The sequence below is a fragment of the Scyliorhinus torazame genome, chromosome 8 (assembly GCF_047496885.1).
Source record: "Scyliorhinus torazame isolate Kashiwa2021f chromosome 8, sScyTor2.1, whole genome shotgun sequence".
Lineage (NCBI taxonomy): Eukaryota > Metazoa > Chordata > Chondrichthyes > Carcharhiniformes > Scyliorhinidae > Scyliorhinus > Scyliorhinus torazame.
In genome coordinates this window covers 67,944,907-67,964,130 of record NC_092714.1, presented here as the reverse complement: position 1 = coordinate 67,964,130, position 19,224 = coordinate 67,944,907, and the positions used below count along the sequence as shown (strand labels likewise).

The window sequence follows — 19,224 nt, the reverse complement described above, 5'->3', positions numbered from 1 at the left end:
GTTCAGGAAGCTAATGGGAGGATTAAAAAAGGGGGTGCCTCTGATGGGCCCAAGAGACCTGCAAAGGAGGCTCCACCTCTCCCCACCCCTTGCCCGACACCAGCCCAGTTTCTGACCGGTCGGGGATGGATGGGTAAGCAGCAAGAAAGTAACCGACTGGATTTTATATGCTCTCCCGCCTTCAAACCAGCAATCGATGGATTACAAACTCCAATCCTATGTATGTGTGTGTGGATATGTGCACTTGTGCTGTGCATGTCTGTGTGCACATGTGTCTGTGTATCGTTCTGTGTGTATGCCTGCCTCTGTGTGTTCCTATGATGTTATTATCTTTGTCAGTTTGTATCTGTTGTGGTATCCAAGCCTATCCACATGATTGTGTGCATGAAGATGACTTCTATCGTAATTTAGAAACATTTAAAAACCTAGTGGTGATGATCCGACAAGTATTTTCCTCCCTTTATTTCAATTGCTCCATAATAAAAGCTCTTCCAGATTTGCATATTTTGCCTATTATTTTTTAATGTGCAGGGATGGAAATAACAAAGTAATGTTTTCTTTCTACCCCTTCTTAGTTAATTTTTAGTTAATCGTCCGTAATTTCAAACAAGCTGGTAATTCATCCATATCTATTCATCATGACAACATGAGCTTTTGTCCAAGAAATGAGGCATAAAATTAAGTGTTCTAAGTAAAGAATGTGTGGCAAACTGGACTGGCACCTTCGAGGGCTGTGGTCTATTCCAGATATCAATAATGATACACTGCTAGAAACTGCAAGAAGAAATGATGTCAAAGTGAGAAGATTAAAAGCATTGCTTAAAAATCAGAAATAATTGATCCATTTTATTTTTCAAAACCATTTGAGAGATGTCACAGCAGCCCTCGGAGAGGAAGCATTTGCTAGCTGAACAGCACTGACATTTATGAGACAAATATCAGTGTAGGACAGTAACATATCATCCATTAATGTATGCCTGATCCACTCAGCTCCATTCATTAATATATATAGTAGATTTATTGCGTTTCTCCAAAGTCCGTGAGTGCCATACAGAGCTCTCTAAATCCTTTGGTCTGGGAGCTGCCGTCTGTGCAGTTATAGGGCACGATTCTCCGAGCCCCGCGCCGAAGAATCGCCACAACCGCGCCACGCCGCCCCGATGCCGGTGCGCGATTCTCGGAGAATCGGCGACATTTGCGCCTGGGCGTTTGACGCGGTGCCGGTCGCGGGCCACTGTACGAGGCCGGGCTGCCGATTCTCCGGCCCGGATGGGCTGAGTGGCCGCACGTAAGCGGCAGAGTCCCGCCAGTGCCGTTCACTCCTGGTCGCTGCTGGCGGGAACTCTGCGCCAAGGTCGGGGGGCGGCCTGTGGGGCGTGGAAAAGAGCTCCTTCACCCGGGGGGGGGGGGGGGGGGGGGGGGCCCTCCGATGGGGTCTGACCCGCGATCGGGACTCACCGATCGGCGGGCCGGCCTCTTCCACCCCCCCCGGGCCTTCTTTGTATCGCTTCCGGCCCCAGAACCCCCGCGCCATGTTGCGTTGGGGCCGGAGCGTTGAAGAAGTCCCCCACACATGCGCGGGTTGGCGCGGCCCAACTGCGCCTGCGTGGGTTGGCGTGGTGCCCATTTGGCGCCGGGAAGGGAGGCTGGAGCGGCGTGAACTGCTCCAGCGCATGCTGGCCCCCTGTGGGGGACAGAATTGGTCGTCCCCGTGCCCGTTTCGCGCCGTCGTGTAACGCGACGGCGTTCACGACGGCACGAACACTTGGTCTCCATTTTAGAGAACCGCCCCCATAGTCTCCTTGCTTTGGCTGCTAGCTCATGTACAACATTGGGAATATAGTCAACACTCAGCTAGTTTAAAGTGGATGATATGTTGGTGGCATATCAGTCATGTAATGTTCAATTTTCAGTAGTGTTAAATCATCACTTGTTTTTAAGTTGTTGCTTAGTGGAGCTATTTTGGGAGTTTTCCCACATGCCAAGTCCACACTGGTGTGTCTCGAGGCATGATGGGCCTGAAAGCCCATGGTTGAACAATCCAGAGTTGGTGCTGTGATTTACCTGTCTATGACCTCTGGTGTTGATCCAACCAAAGTCCATGGGAACTGAAGTCAAGTTAACTAAATATATACGGCAGCCGTGCTAATAAGAACATATCTCAGATGCAGCCGTAGGGTCAGGGAAGATGCTACAGATTGTAGTTTAGGGATGTCCAGGTCCATTGGGAAATCCATCTTACCTGGGTCCATTGATAGGGAACAACTAAAATTGCTTAGTTGTCCAGAGGTTCAGACCATAACACAGGCCTGGAAAACCAGATGGGCCCCAGTTCTGAGATTGGGTTGGAATCCCTACCCCCAGCCAAATGTACCGATTATCCAATGTTCCCTCGACACCAGGATAGTGTGAACTGCTGTATGGGAGCTCCTGTCCTTGATCACATCTAATATTACACCACAAGCCTTGTGGTCATGGGCCCGCTCTTAACAAGGTACTGTAAAAACAGTAATCTTTGGGCCCTGGTCCTCACTGCTGAGCTTTCTTAAGATTGCTGCTTAAGTTACAGTGGAGAATGCCAGAACACCTATGGAATTTGGTGTCAATGTCAGCAAAAGGTTGCTAACCTCCAGCCATTATTTCTGCAGTGCAGTTTCCAACATGTATATATTCTGAAAAAGAATTATTGTTGTTTTTACACAGTACTTTATTCTAATACTTCCACTGCATACAGTGATTTGTTTCCAAGGAACCGGTTTGCAAACGAGAATGGTTTCATTACATCATTACTTTTCATGTTACAATGCAATCTGAGGAACTTGTTATTTTTAAGCAAGTTATTTTTAAATTACCAGTGGGAGTAACATTACAATTGGCATGTTAATATGTGAGTGCTTTGATTAAATATTAATGTAATCCAGATTTGCACAAAAAGGTTGCAAGCACAGCAGTTTTTTGGATATAATACCTGTTGTACATCACATTGATGGTCTCAATGAATACTGCAAAACCAAAATAGCATCAATGCCAAATTATTCCAGTGAAAATTAAAAGCAGGAACAGGAGGACATATTTTTCTGTTTCTCAGCCTGGTTTTGTAGTTATCGTCGCTACATTTTGCTTTTGTTCATAGTTATCTTTGTTTCTGGCCAGGCGGAGTCACACAAAACCTCAGTATATTCTGAATTATCTTGCACTCACTAAATAATCTCCTTGATTTTCCATGGCAAAACTGTTATTCATTTGACTCACACACCTCTCAATTAGTTAATTGACTTGGAAAAAATATGAACAATGCAGTCCTTGTGGTTTGCTTAACCTGTCTGTTTTGCAGACCTGTAATTATGAATTTGAGTAGGGGCTGGTTTAGCACACTGGGCTAAATCACTGGCTTTTAAAGCAGACCAAGGCAGGCCAGCCGCACGGTTCAATTCCCGTACTGGCCTCTCCGAACAGGCGCCGGAATTTGGGGACTAGGGGCTTTTCACAGTAACTTCATTGAAGCCTATTTGTGACAATAAGCGATTTTCATTTTGTTTCACATTGTTATCTGATGGTCCAAGGTAACCACAGCTATGAAGAGTTTTATTTGCTATTGACAAGTTTGTTACATGGGTTATCTCAGTGCAATGCTGTAACAGGCACAGAGGAGAATACAGAAGATGTCTGGATGATAACCATGTCGTGCTGAGACGTAAATTGCCTCACAGCACAAATTACAGAGAAGTGTTTGCTCCAGCAGCAGAAGGTGGCTTAGTTCTTGCAGTAATAATGGCGGCAAAACTCAGCATTCACCATCAATATTCTGCTGAAACTGACCCCAACTTCCGGAGTCTGCACATGTGTAGTTTTTAAAAATAAATTTGGAGTACCTAATTATTTTTTTTCCAGTTAAGGGGCAATTTAGCGTGGCCAATCCACCTAACCTGCATATCTTTGGGTTGTGGAGGTGAGACCCATGCAGACATGGGGAGAATGTGCAAACTCGACACAGACAGTGAGCCAGGGCCGGGATCGAACCCGGTCCTCAGCGCCGTGATAACCTCTGCTCCACTGTGTTGCCCCTGCACATGTGTAGTTAAATGTAGAAACCGAGAAGTTGTTTTGATTTTATTAATTCATGGAATGTGAGCGTCGCTGGCCTTGCCAGCATTTAATTCCCATCCTTAATTGCCCTTAAACTGAATGGCTTGCTAGGCCACTTCAGAGGTCATTTAAGAGTCAACCACATTACTGTGAATCAGGAGTCATATGTAGGCCACACCAGCTAAGGATGGAAGATTTCCTTCCCTAAAGGACACTAGTGAACCAGGTGGTTTTTACAACAATTTACAATGGTTTCATGTCATCATTAGATTTTTAACTTCAGATTTTTATTGAATAAAAATTTCACCAACTGCCATTGCTGTCAGTAATTCTTTGCTTGTCCAAAACGTGCATTGCTGAAGATGGCAAACAATTAGAAGTAACAGAACTAACAAAAACTTACCCTTTTTCATGATTAGATTTGCTGTAGAAACCCTTGAAAAAGTTGCAATCTTTTTGAACAAAGTGTAACTGGGTTCATAACTACTCCTGAACTACCTGTCTGGCCCTGATAAGCTAATGTTACATTTGTAGAATGCCAGATTTCTCCATTATGGTTTTTTAAAATTCCAGATTTTTAAATTTCTAAATGCTTATTTATGATAGTTCAGCTTCCACCATAATCCCATATGTAAGTCTCAATTATTTATTTTGGGCTCTGTAAAATTATATTAGAAAGTGAAAAATAATCAGTGCATTTTACTTCCTGGTTTGCTGTTTGCGCTGTCTACTTCAGTGTGATTAGCTGATTACTCTGCTTGATGAGTTCGCTGCTCCTGGACACCTGGGGATTCCCTAGACTCCTGGAGATTCCCTTAACCAGATGCCAGGTGCAAACTAAAGTCAGGAAAGGGAAATCCACACCGCCAAGATTGCTCAATTTTGTTGGGAGCTTTCTTGGAGGTCAGTGGCGAGTGTCCTCATTTGTCGCTGATTACAAAACCTGGGCAATTACGGTTGTTAGAATATCAGAGAGGAAAAAATTAAGAGGCTGGATTCTCTGGTCGCTGATGCCGAAATCGCATTCGGCGATCGGCCGGAAAATCAAAGTTCTCGGAGAGTACGCCGCACAACGTGTCGACGGCCTCAGGACGTTGCCTGAGGCCCGCCGCTCCGATGATCTGCCCCCGACCGGCCAGGTTCCCAATGGCATTGACCTCTCATGGTCTCGCCCATCGGGAACTCGGCATGGCGGCTGAGGACTCTGTCCAGCACCACCACAGTCGGAGGAGGGCCGATCCACGGGCAGGGGGAACTTTATCAGGGGCTGGGGGCACAGTTGGGGTGTGTTCCCGGGCGCATGAGCTGGCCAAAGAGGGGGGCACTATTTCACTCTGCCATGTAGCACGGCGCGGCCGCTGTCGTGCGCATGCGTTGCCACGGACCCGGCAATTCTCTGGGCTGTATCAGCAGCTAGAGCCGGGTGCTCTACGTTGTCGGCATGCTAGCCCCCCACCAAACGGAGGATCAGTGGCCGTTTTATGCCATTTTTTACCATTCCCACGCCGGCATGAGGACATGGCCTCAGAATCAGAGAATCCAGGCCAAGGAAAATAGCAATAAAATGTGTTCTTATTTTGTGACCATTGTCCCGCATGTGACCCAATTTTATTTTTCTTTACAGATTGCAGATTAAAAGTCAACCAAGTAAAAAGGAACATTATAGTCAAAGAAAATGACAACATTGATTTAGGCTGCACCATCACAGATCAAACAAGACCAGACTCGCAGTTCTCTGTACAATGGTATGTTCACAAATCACTGGAGAAAGACGACAAACTCATCCTGATATCAAACCGTGACTGTGTAGTGGAGTATAAGAACTGGTTAGGAAGAGACAAGAGAAAGGAGAGGCTGCAGACTGCCAAACCTTTGAGTGGGCATTACACTTTGGTCTTACTAAAAGCTGACATTGATGATGGTGGGAAATACTATTGTCACGTGGAGGAATGGCTGCTGAACCCCAACAACATCTGGTATAAAGTTGGAGAGAATGTGTCCGGCCTGACCACTGTCACTGTCCAGCGTCCAGGTATTTAACTTATGTTTGTTCCTTTCAAGTGCAGAATGAACTTTTTATCCTTGCATGCTTATGAAGAACGTTTTGTGCAGTAGTGTCCGCTTAGCATGACAGGAGGGTAAATCCAAACACAAGCCATCAGCTGGATTCTCTGTCAGCGAGATCCTCCGCTTCACCGGCAGCGCACTCATGCCCGCAGATTTCCCAACAGCGTAGGGGCACCCACAATGGGAGCCCCCATTGGCCGGCTGCCGGGACGGAGGATCCCGCTGCCGGTGGGGGCGCGCCGCACCAGAGAACGGGTGCAGCGGGATGGAGAATCCCACCCAACTTTGGAGAAGGGTTATGTCCTTTTCTTCGTCAAGGGGTGGTACCAAATTTAAAAAGAGGTGTGAAAGTGGGCAGAGTGGGGACTGAATGCATGTCTTCTTACTTTGTAATGTGTGATGGTCGGTGTCAGCCACCTGAACATCTTTTATTTAAAATACCTCAGGACCGAGAGAGTGACATATTTCAGATTCTCTTCTCTGACAGAACTAATCTAACTAATTGTATTTTAAAGTCTAATTATTGACATTTTCCAAGGGATTTCATGCCAATGTTATTTGCAGCACAAGTGCACTTGTGATGCACAACTAATTTTGCATTCAAACCATGGTGCTGGCTGTCATTTTCATGGTTATAAACTAGGAGGTGGAACTGATGTGAGCACTTGCCACTTTTGATTTGTTTGACATTTTGCTGACTGGCTCCATTGACTGATTCAGCTCCAAGGTAAGTGCACTATCATCTTTATTTTATATGTGTTTCTTAACTCCTGCCTCTCCAAAAGCCAGCAAACCAAAGCAAGAGCTTGTTCTGTAGTGTGTTATATTGGTGCTGCAGAGAACAAGAGCCAGGTATACACAGAAAAAAGCAAAGCTGCCATGGTCTTTACCAACAATCCTACCTTGCAGCCTCAGCACTAGTTCCCCAAAAGTCCAGTTGTTAGTGGAAGAGAATTATCTAGGCAGTAGTTATTGCAACAATCACTATTTTCTGTCTCCAGCTCTGCCATAGTCAAAATCAATTTGCATTGTTTCAGCAAACTGAAAAAGTTGAACATCAACTCCCTTAGATACTTTATTGGCTCCAGCTTCAATCTCTTCTGCTCAGAACAAGTGCCTTTCGCACTCTGTGGCCTTGCATTGCTCGTTGACAGAAGCCATAGGATACAAGAACTTCTCGGAAAAAAAATCCAAACAACATTTTTCCAGACTCCATTACTCAAAAAAAAACAATTTCTTTAGAGGAAGGGTTCCATTGTTGCTATCTCATACTCTCGATAAAGATTTTTCCATTCTGTAACTGTAACATCAAGGAGACACAGATAAACTGATTAAATAAAGAGCTGTGCTCCAGCACTTCTAGTAATTCATTCTGAAACATTCTATTACTCAGTAACAAATAGAAAGGGACATACAAAGTATTTTATGAACCTGGAAGTCACTTAATATGGAGTGTTCACCAAATGAACAAATTGACATTTACACAGGTGACAATGAGAATCAATAGTCTAAATCTCAAATGTGAGTGTGTGTTTGAACTGCATGTTTACATTCTAAAATGAAAATGCACTTTGTTAGGTATTTAATCAAGCAAGAGTTCATAGAAATGAATAGAATATAATTGACACGGATTTTGCAAACTGGCTACATATATATTTTGTTGCTAAGAAAGACAATATGACCGTCGGTTGATTTTCTCACTCATGCACATAGAATCATAGAATTAGTACAGTGCAGAAGGAGGCCATTCGGTCTATCGAGCCGACACCAATGTCTGAAAGTGCACGCTACCTAGGCCCACTCACCCGCCCTAGCCCCGTAACCCCATAACCCCACCTAACCTTTTGAATACTAAGGGACAATCCATCTAACCTGCGCATCTTTGAACTGTGGGAGGAAACCGGAGCACCCGGAGGAAACCCACACTGATACGGGAAGTGCACACAGACAGCTACCCAAGTTTGGAATTGAACCCTGTTCCCTGGCGCCGTGAGGCAGCAGTGCTAACCATTGTGCCACCCCTGTGGGAATATGCTTTGAAAAAAGGATCAGTATGTAAAAGGTCAATTGGTAAAGGAACGTTTAAGCTAGACTATGAAGGTCCAAGTGTTTAAATAAATTTAGAGTACCCAATTATTTTTTTCCAATTAAGGGGCAATTTAGCATTGCCAATTCACTTACCCTGCACATCTTTTTGGGTTGTGGGGGTGAGACCCACGCAGACATGGGAGAATGTGCAAACTCCACATGGACAGTGACCCAGGGCCAGGATCGAACCCGGGTTCTCGGCGCCGTGAGGCAGCAGTGCTAACCACTGCACCACCGTGCCACCCCCGAAGGTCCTTGTTTTAATTTTTCATTTCTCCTGTAGTAATTTAAAATAAACAAAAATGACAGAAATAAAAGTAATGGTCTATCAAACCTAGCCTATATAACTCTGATTTGCATCCCAAGAAAGACACTCCCTATCCACTTGGAGCTAGGTCATCACCAGAATAAAAACCTGGACCAGTAGAAGGAAACATCTAGGCCAGAATTCACAAGCTGTTGAGATTCTCTTTTCCCTCTGGCAGCCTGCAGGTTTCCCAGCGGCGTGGAGTGCTTTCAGTGGGACATTCCATTGACCAGTAGCGGGAAGAGAGAATCCTGCCATCAGCGAATGACAATGTCACCGAGAAACATGCGGCTAGGGGACCGGAGAATCCCTCTTCTGGAAAATTCCTCTCTTAACTTCTTAAGGCAATTGAAATTATTTCAGGAGATCTCATTGACCTTGCCTTGTATTATACGGATTACCCCTTATGGTGTGGGCTGGGATTCTCCGTCTAGTGACGGCAGAATCGCAAATAGCAATCAGGCGGAGAATCGAGCGTCAGCCGAAAATCAAGGTCGGTGCCAGGCGCCCAATGGAGCACCATGCTCCAGCGCCTCTATAACGGTATGAAGTTGTCCATGCCGTGCACCGGCATGGGCATGCATATTGTGCACTAACAGTCATTAGCATATCATTAACGGGCCCGACCTGGTAGTCTCCGGCATCCGCGATGCTTCGCCTTCACAAGGCGGAAGTGATGATGACACGGTTCACTTGTGGCATTTAAATTCGGAAAACAGGCGCATGGCTGCTGAGGGTGAGAGAGGAGGTAAGCAAATTTTCCAAAGGCTGGCAGTTGTGTCACTGGCTGGGGGTGCCTGCCAGGGTTGGGGAAGAGTAGCGGTGAGCGACCAGGAGATGTGTCATGGAGTCGGGGTGTCAGGCACGGACCATCATTGCTGCGGCCTGCAAGGCAACCATCTGGCTGTGCGCCCCACTGACTGCCCACCGTGGCCCTTAGATACACAGAGCATCACCGGCCATATGGGTGCCCCCCCCCTCCAAGGAGCCCACAGACCTCAGCATGCCAGCAAGCATGGCGCTGGTCGGTGGTACACTGCGCCCACCTCTCCCACAGCCTGGTGCGACCCTGCAGGCCCCCTCCGGTCTTCTCCCTGCAGTTGTGGGCCACCTTCTCCTGAGGGGACAGATCATGCGCAGTGTGAGCCACTCGGACGTGGGCAGCAGAGGGGGTCTGCAGTTAGTGGCTTCTGTGTGCAGGGTACCTGGTCATGGCAGGCGCTACGGTGTTGGCATGTGGTGCAGGCAGGGGTGCGCGTGGATTGCCAGTGTGTGGGCATCGATCATCCTCTTGGGGGGTGGGAGTGAGGAGGGGGCTGGTGGTTATGGGTATGTGGGACGGGAGTTGGTGCCAGGGGGATGGTGGCGTTGGTGACTCACTCTGGCCGCCCTGAGGAGGTTGTGCAGCTTCTTCCTGCACTGCTTCCCAGTCTTGACAATGGGGCCCACGGTGCTCACGGTCTCTGCCACCTGCACCCAGGCCCGGTTGATGTCGGCGGGTGGCAGCCTCCTTCCCACCGTGGGGAACAGGATGTCCCGCCCCTCTTCTATGGCATCCAGTAGTGTCTCCAGATCTGCATCTGCGAATCTCAGGGCCTCTCTTTGGGGTGCTTATGTGTGGCTGCAGTTTGTCAGGCTCTCGAGTGCTAATCGCGACCTCAGTGAATCACATGACGTGCGTTCGAATCCTCTCCCTTGTGTGAGTGGCTTCAGGCCTCATGAGGCTGGAAAACACTGCTTGTCAGAGTCCCCCACTCTTCCTTTGCAGCCTGGCATCTAATGGAACCCCACCTTGTGGCCCCCCAAGCTGGCAACAGCCAGGCGTCACCTCCTTTGGGGAAGGCCCATCACATTAAGTGCTTCTCAGGCACTTAAATGATTAGCGGCAAGCGTTCCTCGGGATCAAGGGCTTCAGGGGAAGATATCCGCTCCATATCACTGCATTTGACATTCAAAAGCATAAAACTATTTTCCGATGTGTTTACGGGAATCACTTCTTCAACACAGTCAAGTCAATGCATTTGAATAGAATGTCTGATAAATAAATCCGTTGGGGAGTTATGAAACTGTTCTTCCATGATATTTAAATTCTTTGGCTTTCACCTTCCTTTTTAATGAAGTGAAAATTTTTTGTACCTGCAGAAAGCAATTTGCAAACTGTCAAAACTGAAAAGAGTATCACTGTGCCAGAGGACAGTCAGATTCAGCTGGACTGCAATATCAGCAACCGTACCAATCTGGATTCCCAACTATCAATGGTTTGGTATGCCCAGAGAACACTGGAGCAAGATAGACATCCCATTCTCCGCCTGAATCGGAATTCTGTTTTTGAGTATGGCAGCCCAGAGGATAACAGTGAAAGCCTGAGGGATAGGCTACAGTTTGAAAAAATGACCAATGATCTCTACAGTCTGATACTGCAGAAAGCATCAACATCTGACAGTGGCAATTACTTCTGTTCTGTGGAAGAGTGGCTACTTGACCCAAACGATGTGTGGTATAAACTGGGAGAGGATCAGTCTGGATTGACTACTGTCACTGTACAACAGCCAGGTACAGAATAGCCATTAATTTCAGCTTAAGAGAAATGCTTTATTGAAGGGTGGTTTACAAAAACTATTCCTCTGAGGTTACCTTAAATTTTAAGTTGTGGCTGTATGATGTTAGAGGAATTATGTTATGTAAAAAATCAGCTGGAAATCTGGATGTAATATCTTCCAGCTGATTGATGTGTACTGAGTTAGCCTCAGTTTTAAATTACAATGTTGTTTGCATCATAAATATGGCACAGAAGTGTTGCCTGTTTTGGCACCAAATCCATAGCAGCACAATACAAACATTATCATTACCATGCTTAAACTGCACTAGCAGTTCCCAAATTAGCTATGCTGTCTTGCCTCCAATACTGATGCGGAGCCAAAACACAGTGTGCATCAGAGTACCACAGTCCACATTGTACAAATAACTTCCTTTCCGTGTGAGTTGCCCCCACCCCCAAAACTCCACATACTTAACAAAAGTAATGCGGGACCAACAAGATTTAAATGTGTGCTCTGTTTTCCGAAAGCTTGAGTGGCACTATTCTGCGCACTTCTACGTCTCCAAGGAGTTAAGTGTCACTGTCATGGGGTTAGCGCAATTATGTCCGTTGGCTGATGCAACATGAGTAAAAAGAACATTGAATTTAACAGGGGCAGCAGATTCTCCAGTAAAACTCAGTCGGTGAAATTCTCCGTTTGGGTGGCTAGGTTCTCCCGTCGGAGCAGAATTGCACGTGCAGGAGCGCAAATCACTGAGCAGTTCAGTTTCCCTCACCATGCAAATTTATGTATGGCGAGGAATACGAGGGATTCACAACCGAAAGGCAATGGTGTGTATTCCTCTAGTGCATGCAATGGGGCGGGGAAGGAAAGCATATTTGGTGGTTGCAGGGCTGTCCTTAAAGGGCCAGGAATGAGAGATGTTCTCTTCGAAACAAAAGATTTTGAGGAGGGCAAGACAGAATAGATCATGAGAGGATGTTTCCCCTCATGGGGAGCGCAGAACCAGAGCGCACAGTTTAAAAATAAAGGATCTCCCATTTAAGACGGAGATGAGGAAGATTCTTTTTCTCAGAGGGTTGTTAATTTTTGGAATTCTCTGCCCCAGAGATCAATGAAGTCATAGAGGTTTGCAGCACAGGAAAGACCCTTCGGCCCATCGCGTCTGCGCCGGTCAAAAACAACCAACTATTCTAATCCCAATTTCCAGCACTTGGCCCATAGCCTTGTATGCCTTGGCATCGCAAGTGCACATCTAAATGTTTTTTTATGAGGGTCTCTGCCTCCACCACCTTTTCAGGCAGTGGGTTCCAGACTCCCACCACCCTCTGGAGGCAGGGTCATTTATATTTAAGACTTGAGTCAGACATATTTTTAATCTACAAGGGAGTCCAGGGTTATTGGGACAGGCAAGAAAGTGGAGTTAAGGTCATGATCAGATCAGCTATTATTTTATTGAATGTCAAAGCAAGCTTGAGAGGCCAAATGGCCTACTCCTGCTCCTAATTCTTGTGTTCTTCTGGTCAGAAGTCTAATGAGGCAGTTCTACTCAAATTATAATTGCAACATCAGCTACATGTGATAATTTTGCGAGGCACAGATGGTATTAAATGAAAAATAGAGAAAAATAGCCAAGCAAAATGTAACGGTATAGTTATAGCCTGCCTGAGGCAATCTCTTTAAATCCCATTAGCACTGCTGGTGTTAATATTGACTTAATCACAGTGTGACTTACTTGGGAAAAAAATCCTTTGAATTGAAATACTACCTAGACATTCATCTCTGCCTCATTTACTCATGATTAAACTGGTGTCCAGCTTTGGTGGCAGAAAAGACATGATCAGATGCAATGGTGCCACAAATGATATTGTCTAGGTAAGAATTTATTTGAGTATGCTGAGGAGCCTGTCCTCAAGAAATAATCAGGTCCAATATAACTGCAATGAAGCTAGGCAAGAGACCACTATGGATTGGAATGAACTCCATAAGACAGCCCATATTGTATTGTGATTAAATGTAAGCCTCCAGCTTTAGAAAACATAGAAAAATACAGCACAGAACAGGCCCTTCGGCCCACGATGTTGTGCCGAACCTTTGTCCTAGATTAATCGTAGATTATCATTGAATTTAAAGTGCAGAAGCTTTGGCACTATTGATGAAGTTTTGATGCAGTATACTCTTACTCCTGGTGTTAAACTGAAATTTTCTGTAACTTATAATTGATGTCTCTAGATACAGGCAATGTTCAGATCACTTCCAGGACCTGAAGTTGTGTGTTTCAGATGCATTTGATGACCATATTTTACAGGATGCGGCCAATTAACAGGCTTCCTCCAAGTCTGTTGATCAATTAATTGCAGTAGCCAATTCCCAAAGCTGAACCGTAAGACATTGTGTCCTCTACAGTGCTGGCTGGCCGCTTCCACCATGGGACGAGTGGGAGCACTGCTGAGAGGCAGTCTGATGGAGCGACAGGAAGAGGCATCTGCTATTCATGCCTATGGAGTGATTGGAAAGTAATATGCCTCTGGCCGTCAGAGACCTCCATATCCACTATATAAGAACTCAATGGCAATACTGCGATATGGACAGACAGCAGCCTTGCCATTGCTGCCACATCACCAACATTAGCAGTTCCAATGTTCTGACATCCCACTGTGACACCACCTCCTTTCACTGCCAGAGACGGAACTCAGTGGGGGGCCCATGCCCTGCTCGCAGAATTAATAATCTGTCAAATAATATAGCTTAATTGCCCTTTTAAGTGCATTTTAATTGGCTACCAGCTACCGCACCATGCAGGGAGCATCAGCCACTAGGGGCCAGCCTGCAGATAAAGTGATTGGAGGTGTGAAGATATCGTGGAATCAACATGATGTGTGGCACAATTGAAAAAAGAAAACTATTGGAGGACCTACTTTAAACTAGTGCTCTTGTAGAAAAATGTGATTGTTGTTCAGGTGCAGTAGTGTTCAGAATGTAACCTCTTTGTTTTTGTTGATCTGCATCTTTATTCTACCTCTAATGTTGTATTCTTTCCTTTGCTATTCTTTAGTCTTTGCTAAAGGGGCTCACTTGTGTAGCCCTTCAGCAACACAGGGTTAGTATTTATTTTAACGTGTAGCCCTCGACAGCAAGGAGTTGGCAAACTGTCAGATTGTGAGAAGCCATCACAGCAGAGCCCAACCCTGCCATGATTTTGAGGTCACATCTACTTTATCATTTAAAAGTCCCATTTGAATTTCTCAAGCACAATAACTACATGTAGCATCTGCAGTAACAGTCTGCTTAAGATGAGTACTTTCCTGCATCATTCAATCTTTCTACCTGTTGGGTTGACCTGGGAAGAGATGTCTGAATGTGGGCTTGTCCCAGCCCTTGGCAGAGGGAAACATTGTGAATATAAAAGTAAATTAATTGATCCTGAACTCCCAGTAGGAAGTAATGTTCAGAAGAGGTGTGATTTGGAGACAGGACTGCAGCACTGCAGCTCTGATTCTCTGAGCTACACTCGGGATTTTACAGCCGGTGGGATCTTCTGGTCCCGCCAAAGATGGCCTCCGTGGCGGGGTGGGCGAGCCACACAAAATGCCGTGGGCATCGGTGGGACCATAAAACCTCGCTAACGGCCAATGGCCAGCCACTGGAAAACATGCCGTAGGGGGATGAACAGTCCTGGCCACTGTCTTCCAGTGTGACTCCCTGTTGGGAGCATCAGGTTGATGAGCTTATTCAATAGAGAGAAAAATTGGCGCATTCTCAGGGTATCACAAATTAAACATTAAAGCCTGCCATCTCCTTGTTTTAAATTTCACAGAGTTTAAAATGCAAGTTGATAAAACCGAACTGAATATTAGCATACCAGAGAAGGACCTCTTTCAACTCAGCTGCAATGTGACCCATCGAACACAAGATAACTCCCAGTTTGCCGTATCCTGGTTTGCGTGGAAAGTCAAAGAAGGTGTTGACCAAAAGGAAACAATTTTAAAAATTGATCACTATTCCGTGTTTGGGTTCGATGTCTCACTGGAAGGAGCTGAGGGAATGAATGACAGGCTGCAGCTAGAGAGACCTTCCAATGGATTGTATAGCTTGACGGTACGGAACATTGCCAGCAGCGACACAGGCAACTACTACTGTCACGTGGAAGAGTGGATTCAAAATGCCAACAATATCTGGTATAAACTTGGAGAGGATGAGTCTGGACTGATCATGGTGAATGTACAAGATAGAGGTAACTTGCTCATTGACAAAAGTTTATCTTTCCTGAATCATATGCCATCAGTTAAATAAAATAATATTGGTGAATTCCTACTGCTTAGCGCATGATGCATCGGGAATATGTCATGAAGGTGGCCAGATTTTGCCCAGCCTTGGAGGTTGATGGGAAAAATGAAAGGGCTACAGACACTTAAAAGGCCATTAAATTTCATGGAGTTTGATCCATGTGTGAGCGGTGCATTAGCTGATACTGTGGTGCTGGCTCAAATAGCTACAAATATAACATCAGTCCCATAGAGCTGCACTGAAGTGTCAGCTCACATTTATGTGCTCAAATTTCTGGGGTGGTTCTTGAACCCATAACCTTCTGGCTCAGTGGCAAGGGCACAGTCAGTGGGCCAAAGCTAACGGACGATTCTCCAAAATAGAGACGATGTGTTCGTGCCATCGTGAAACGCTGTGGCGACTCACGATGGCGCGAAATGGGCACGGGGACGACCAATTCTGTCCCCCAACGGGGGCCAGCATGGCGCTGGAGCGGTTCACGAGAATTGCCGGGGGGGTGGCGCTGCCAACGGCCCCCAACCGGCGTGGCGTGATTCCTGCCCCCGCCCGAAAAATGGCGCCAGAGAATACGGCAGCCGGCATCGGTGGGGCGGGATTCGCGCCCCCCCCCCCCCCCCCCCCCCGGGATTCTCCGATCCGGCGGGCGGTCGGAGAATCCCGCCCCATATGTCAGTTCCTGGAAAGAGAAAACAATAGCCTGTGTTTAAACCCCTCAGATCCTTGAATTGGAAGCTATTCATTCATTTATCTTAATGGGCTGTGATTCCACACAGCTTCCACACACACAACTGTGAGCCTTGCTTCATTCATCTTTTTCATGGTTGAGTAACTGCTTTAAAACTCAGCTGCGCCCTACACTTGCTGGCTCAGGCAGAGAAAGCGCCTGTAAATTCCTAGAAAGCAAAAATCACATCAGCTGGGTTTAAACCTCCTCAGATACTTGATCTGCAAGGAATTCATTCGCATTAATGGGAAATTTGTTTTACGCGGGTGTGATTGACAACTTGCACACACCCAACTGTCTGGATGATTTAATTTCATTTCCCTTCACACTTGGATGGATCTCAAATACCCTGCTGTGAAAATAACCACAATGTTTATAGAACATACAGTGCAGAAGGAGACCATTCGGCCCATCGGGTCTGCACCGACCCACTTAAGCCCTCACTTCCACCCTATCCCCGAAACCCAATAACCCCTCCTAACCTTTTTGGTCACTAAGGGCAATTTATCATGGCCAATCCACCTAACCTGCACATCTTTGGACTGTGGGAGGAAACCGGAGCACCCGGAGGAAACCCACGCAGACACGGGGAGAACGTGCAGACTCCGCACAGACAGTAACCCAGTGGGGAATCAAACCTGAGACCCTAGTGCTGTGAAGCCACAGTGCTATCCACTTGTGCTACCGTGCAGCCCTGGCATCTAGCTTTGATGGACAGCTCTTGGACCACTTCAAAAGCAGTTAAGTGCTTTCTGCAGAGAAACCGAGCAAGTGAGAGCACTTAATTGCTTTTGTTGTGATCCAAGAGCTGTCAATCAACAGTTTTGTGACTTAAATTTAATACAATGTGAGGGTGAGATTTGACCTCTGAGATTCTTTGCAGCTGATCTGAGGCTGTACCTGCCAGCTTTCTGAGGTTAGTGATTCTTTTGCATTCCTTGTGGACCAGGAGAAACAGGACTGCTCACCCTAGGCGTCTCAAACAAGCTTTCAGCCTCCCCACAGCCCTCCTAACCATCTGCCTCACCATTCTCTTCTGATCACAACAAGAAGGGTGGCACGGTAGCACAAGTGGCTAGCACTGTGGCTTCACAGCGCCAGGGTCCCAGGTTCGATTCCTGGCTTGGGTCACTGTCTGTGCGAAGTCTGCACGTTCTCCCTGTGTCTGAATGGGTTTCCTCCGGGTGCTCCGGTTTCCTCCCACAAGTCCCAAAAGACGTGCTGTTAGGTAATTTGGACATTCTGAATTCTCATTCCGTGTACCCAAACAGGCACCGGAATGTGGCGACTCGGGGCTTTTCACAGTGTTAATATAAGCCTACCTGTGACAATAAAGATTATTATTATTATTATTATTAAGGATAAGGTAAATTTCTTTGGATTCTGTAATTAGAAAATTAAATCTACCTGCAGATCCAGGGAGGGGAGAGGTCCTAAATGAATATTTCTCGCCAATATTTACTGTTGAGAAAGGCACAAATGTTAGGAAAATTGGGGCAATAAAAAATGATAGGTTTTATTGGTCAGAATATTGAATACAGGAGTTGGGACGTCTTATTGAAGTTGTACTAGACATTGGTAAGACCTCACATGGAATACTGTGTTCAGTTCTGGTCGCCCTATTATAGGAAGGATATTGTTAAACTAGAAAGAGTACAGAAGAGATTTAAGAGGATGCTACCAAGACAGAGTTATAAGGAGAGGCTGGATAGGCTGGGACTTTTTTTCCCTGGAGCGTAGAAGGCTTAGGGGTGATGTTATAAAGGTCTATAAAATAATGAGGAGCATAGCTAAGGTAGATAGTCAACATCTTTTCCCAAAGGTAGAGGAGTCTAGAACTAGAGGGCATAGGTTTAAGGTGAGAGGGGAGAGATACAAAAGAGACCAGAGGGGAAATTCTTTCACACAGAGAGTGGTGAGCATCTGGAACGCGCTGCCAGAGGCAGTGGTAGAAGCGGGTACAAATTTTTCCTTTAAAAAACAGTTCGACAGTTACATGGGCAGGGTGGGTATAGAGGGATATGAGCCAAATGCGGGCAAGTGGGACTAGCTTAGAGCTAGAAACTGGGCAGCATGGACAAGCTGGGCTGAAGGGCCTGTTTCCATGCTGTCAACATCTATGACCGGGATTCTCTGACCCCGCGCCGGTTAAGTATGGTCCCACCCGGCGGGACCTCGGAGTTCTGGCTGCGGGGGCCGTTCTGGTGGGGGGACGGGGCATTCGACCCCGGGGGGGCTCCATGGTGGCATAGCCCGTGATCGGGGCCTACCGATCGGCAGGTGAGCTAGTTCCGTGGTGGCCTATGTTCCTCCACGCCGGGACCCTGTAGGGCTCCACCATATTGCCCGGGGGCTAGCGCGGAGACGGGATCCCACGCATATGCGTGGACGCGTGCCGGTCATGGCGCGCCGGCTTTCTGGCGCCGGAGCTGCGGACACCACTCCGGCGCCGTACTAGCCCCCTAGGAAGGGGTGAATACCTGTTACTTGAGGCCCGTTGATGCCAGAGTGGCTCACGCCGCTTTTCACACCAGCATCAGAACTTGGCCGCGGGATTTGAGAATCCCGGGCCATGACTCTGTCCACTCATTAGCATTGGATTATCCATCACAAAAATGTATTTATTCCACATCCATATCCACCTTTGTAACCTGCACATTTGTCTATTCCAATGATCTCCGAGCCAGCTTCTATTTTTTCACTCTCAATAACCTTCGGTTAATGCAGATCTCTGCTGCCCATATTTTATCCCACACCAAGTCTTCCTCACCATCACTTTCTCTTCACCCCCCCTACATTGACTTCCTATGCTTCAAATTTAAAATTCTCATTCCTGTGTTTAAATGTCTCCCTGGCCATGTCCCTTCCGATCTCTCTAACCTCCTCCTGCTTTACAACCCTTTTCCCCCACCAGTGATAGCTTCCCTTTAGCTGTTTCATAATTTGGAATTTCTTCCCGAAACACCTTTAAAGTCCACCTCTTTTACCAAGGTTTTGGTAACCCATAATGTTTCTTTCTTTAGCTCAGTGTCATTTTTCTTCTTTTAAAATAAATTTAGGGTAACCAATTATTTTCTTCCAATTAAGGGGCAGTTTAGCGTGGCCAATCCACATACTCTGCACAT

The 19,224-nt window shown here is 46.4% G+C and overlaps 1 protein-coding gene across 1 annotated transcript in view; it reads left to right on the top strand.

Moving 5' to 3' along the window:
* igsf3 (immunoglobulin superfamily, member 3) overlaps positions 1-19,224 on the top strand; it is a 347,295-nt gene that overhangs the window by 326,633 nt on the left and 1,438 nt on the right. Inside the window, exons 7-9 of the mRNA XM_072513781.1 lie at positions 5,711-6,118; positions 10,691-11,101; positions 14,906-15,322. Coding sequence (XP_072369882.1) covers positions 5,711-6,118; positions 10,691-11,101; positions 14,906-15,322 — 1,236 coding nt within the window. The remainder of the gene's footprint in view (positions 1-5,710; positions 6,119-10,690; positions 11,102-14,905; positions 15,323-19,224) is intronic.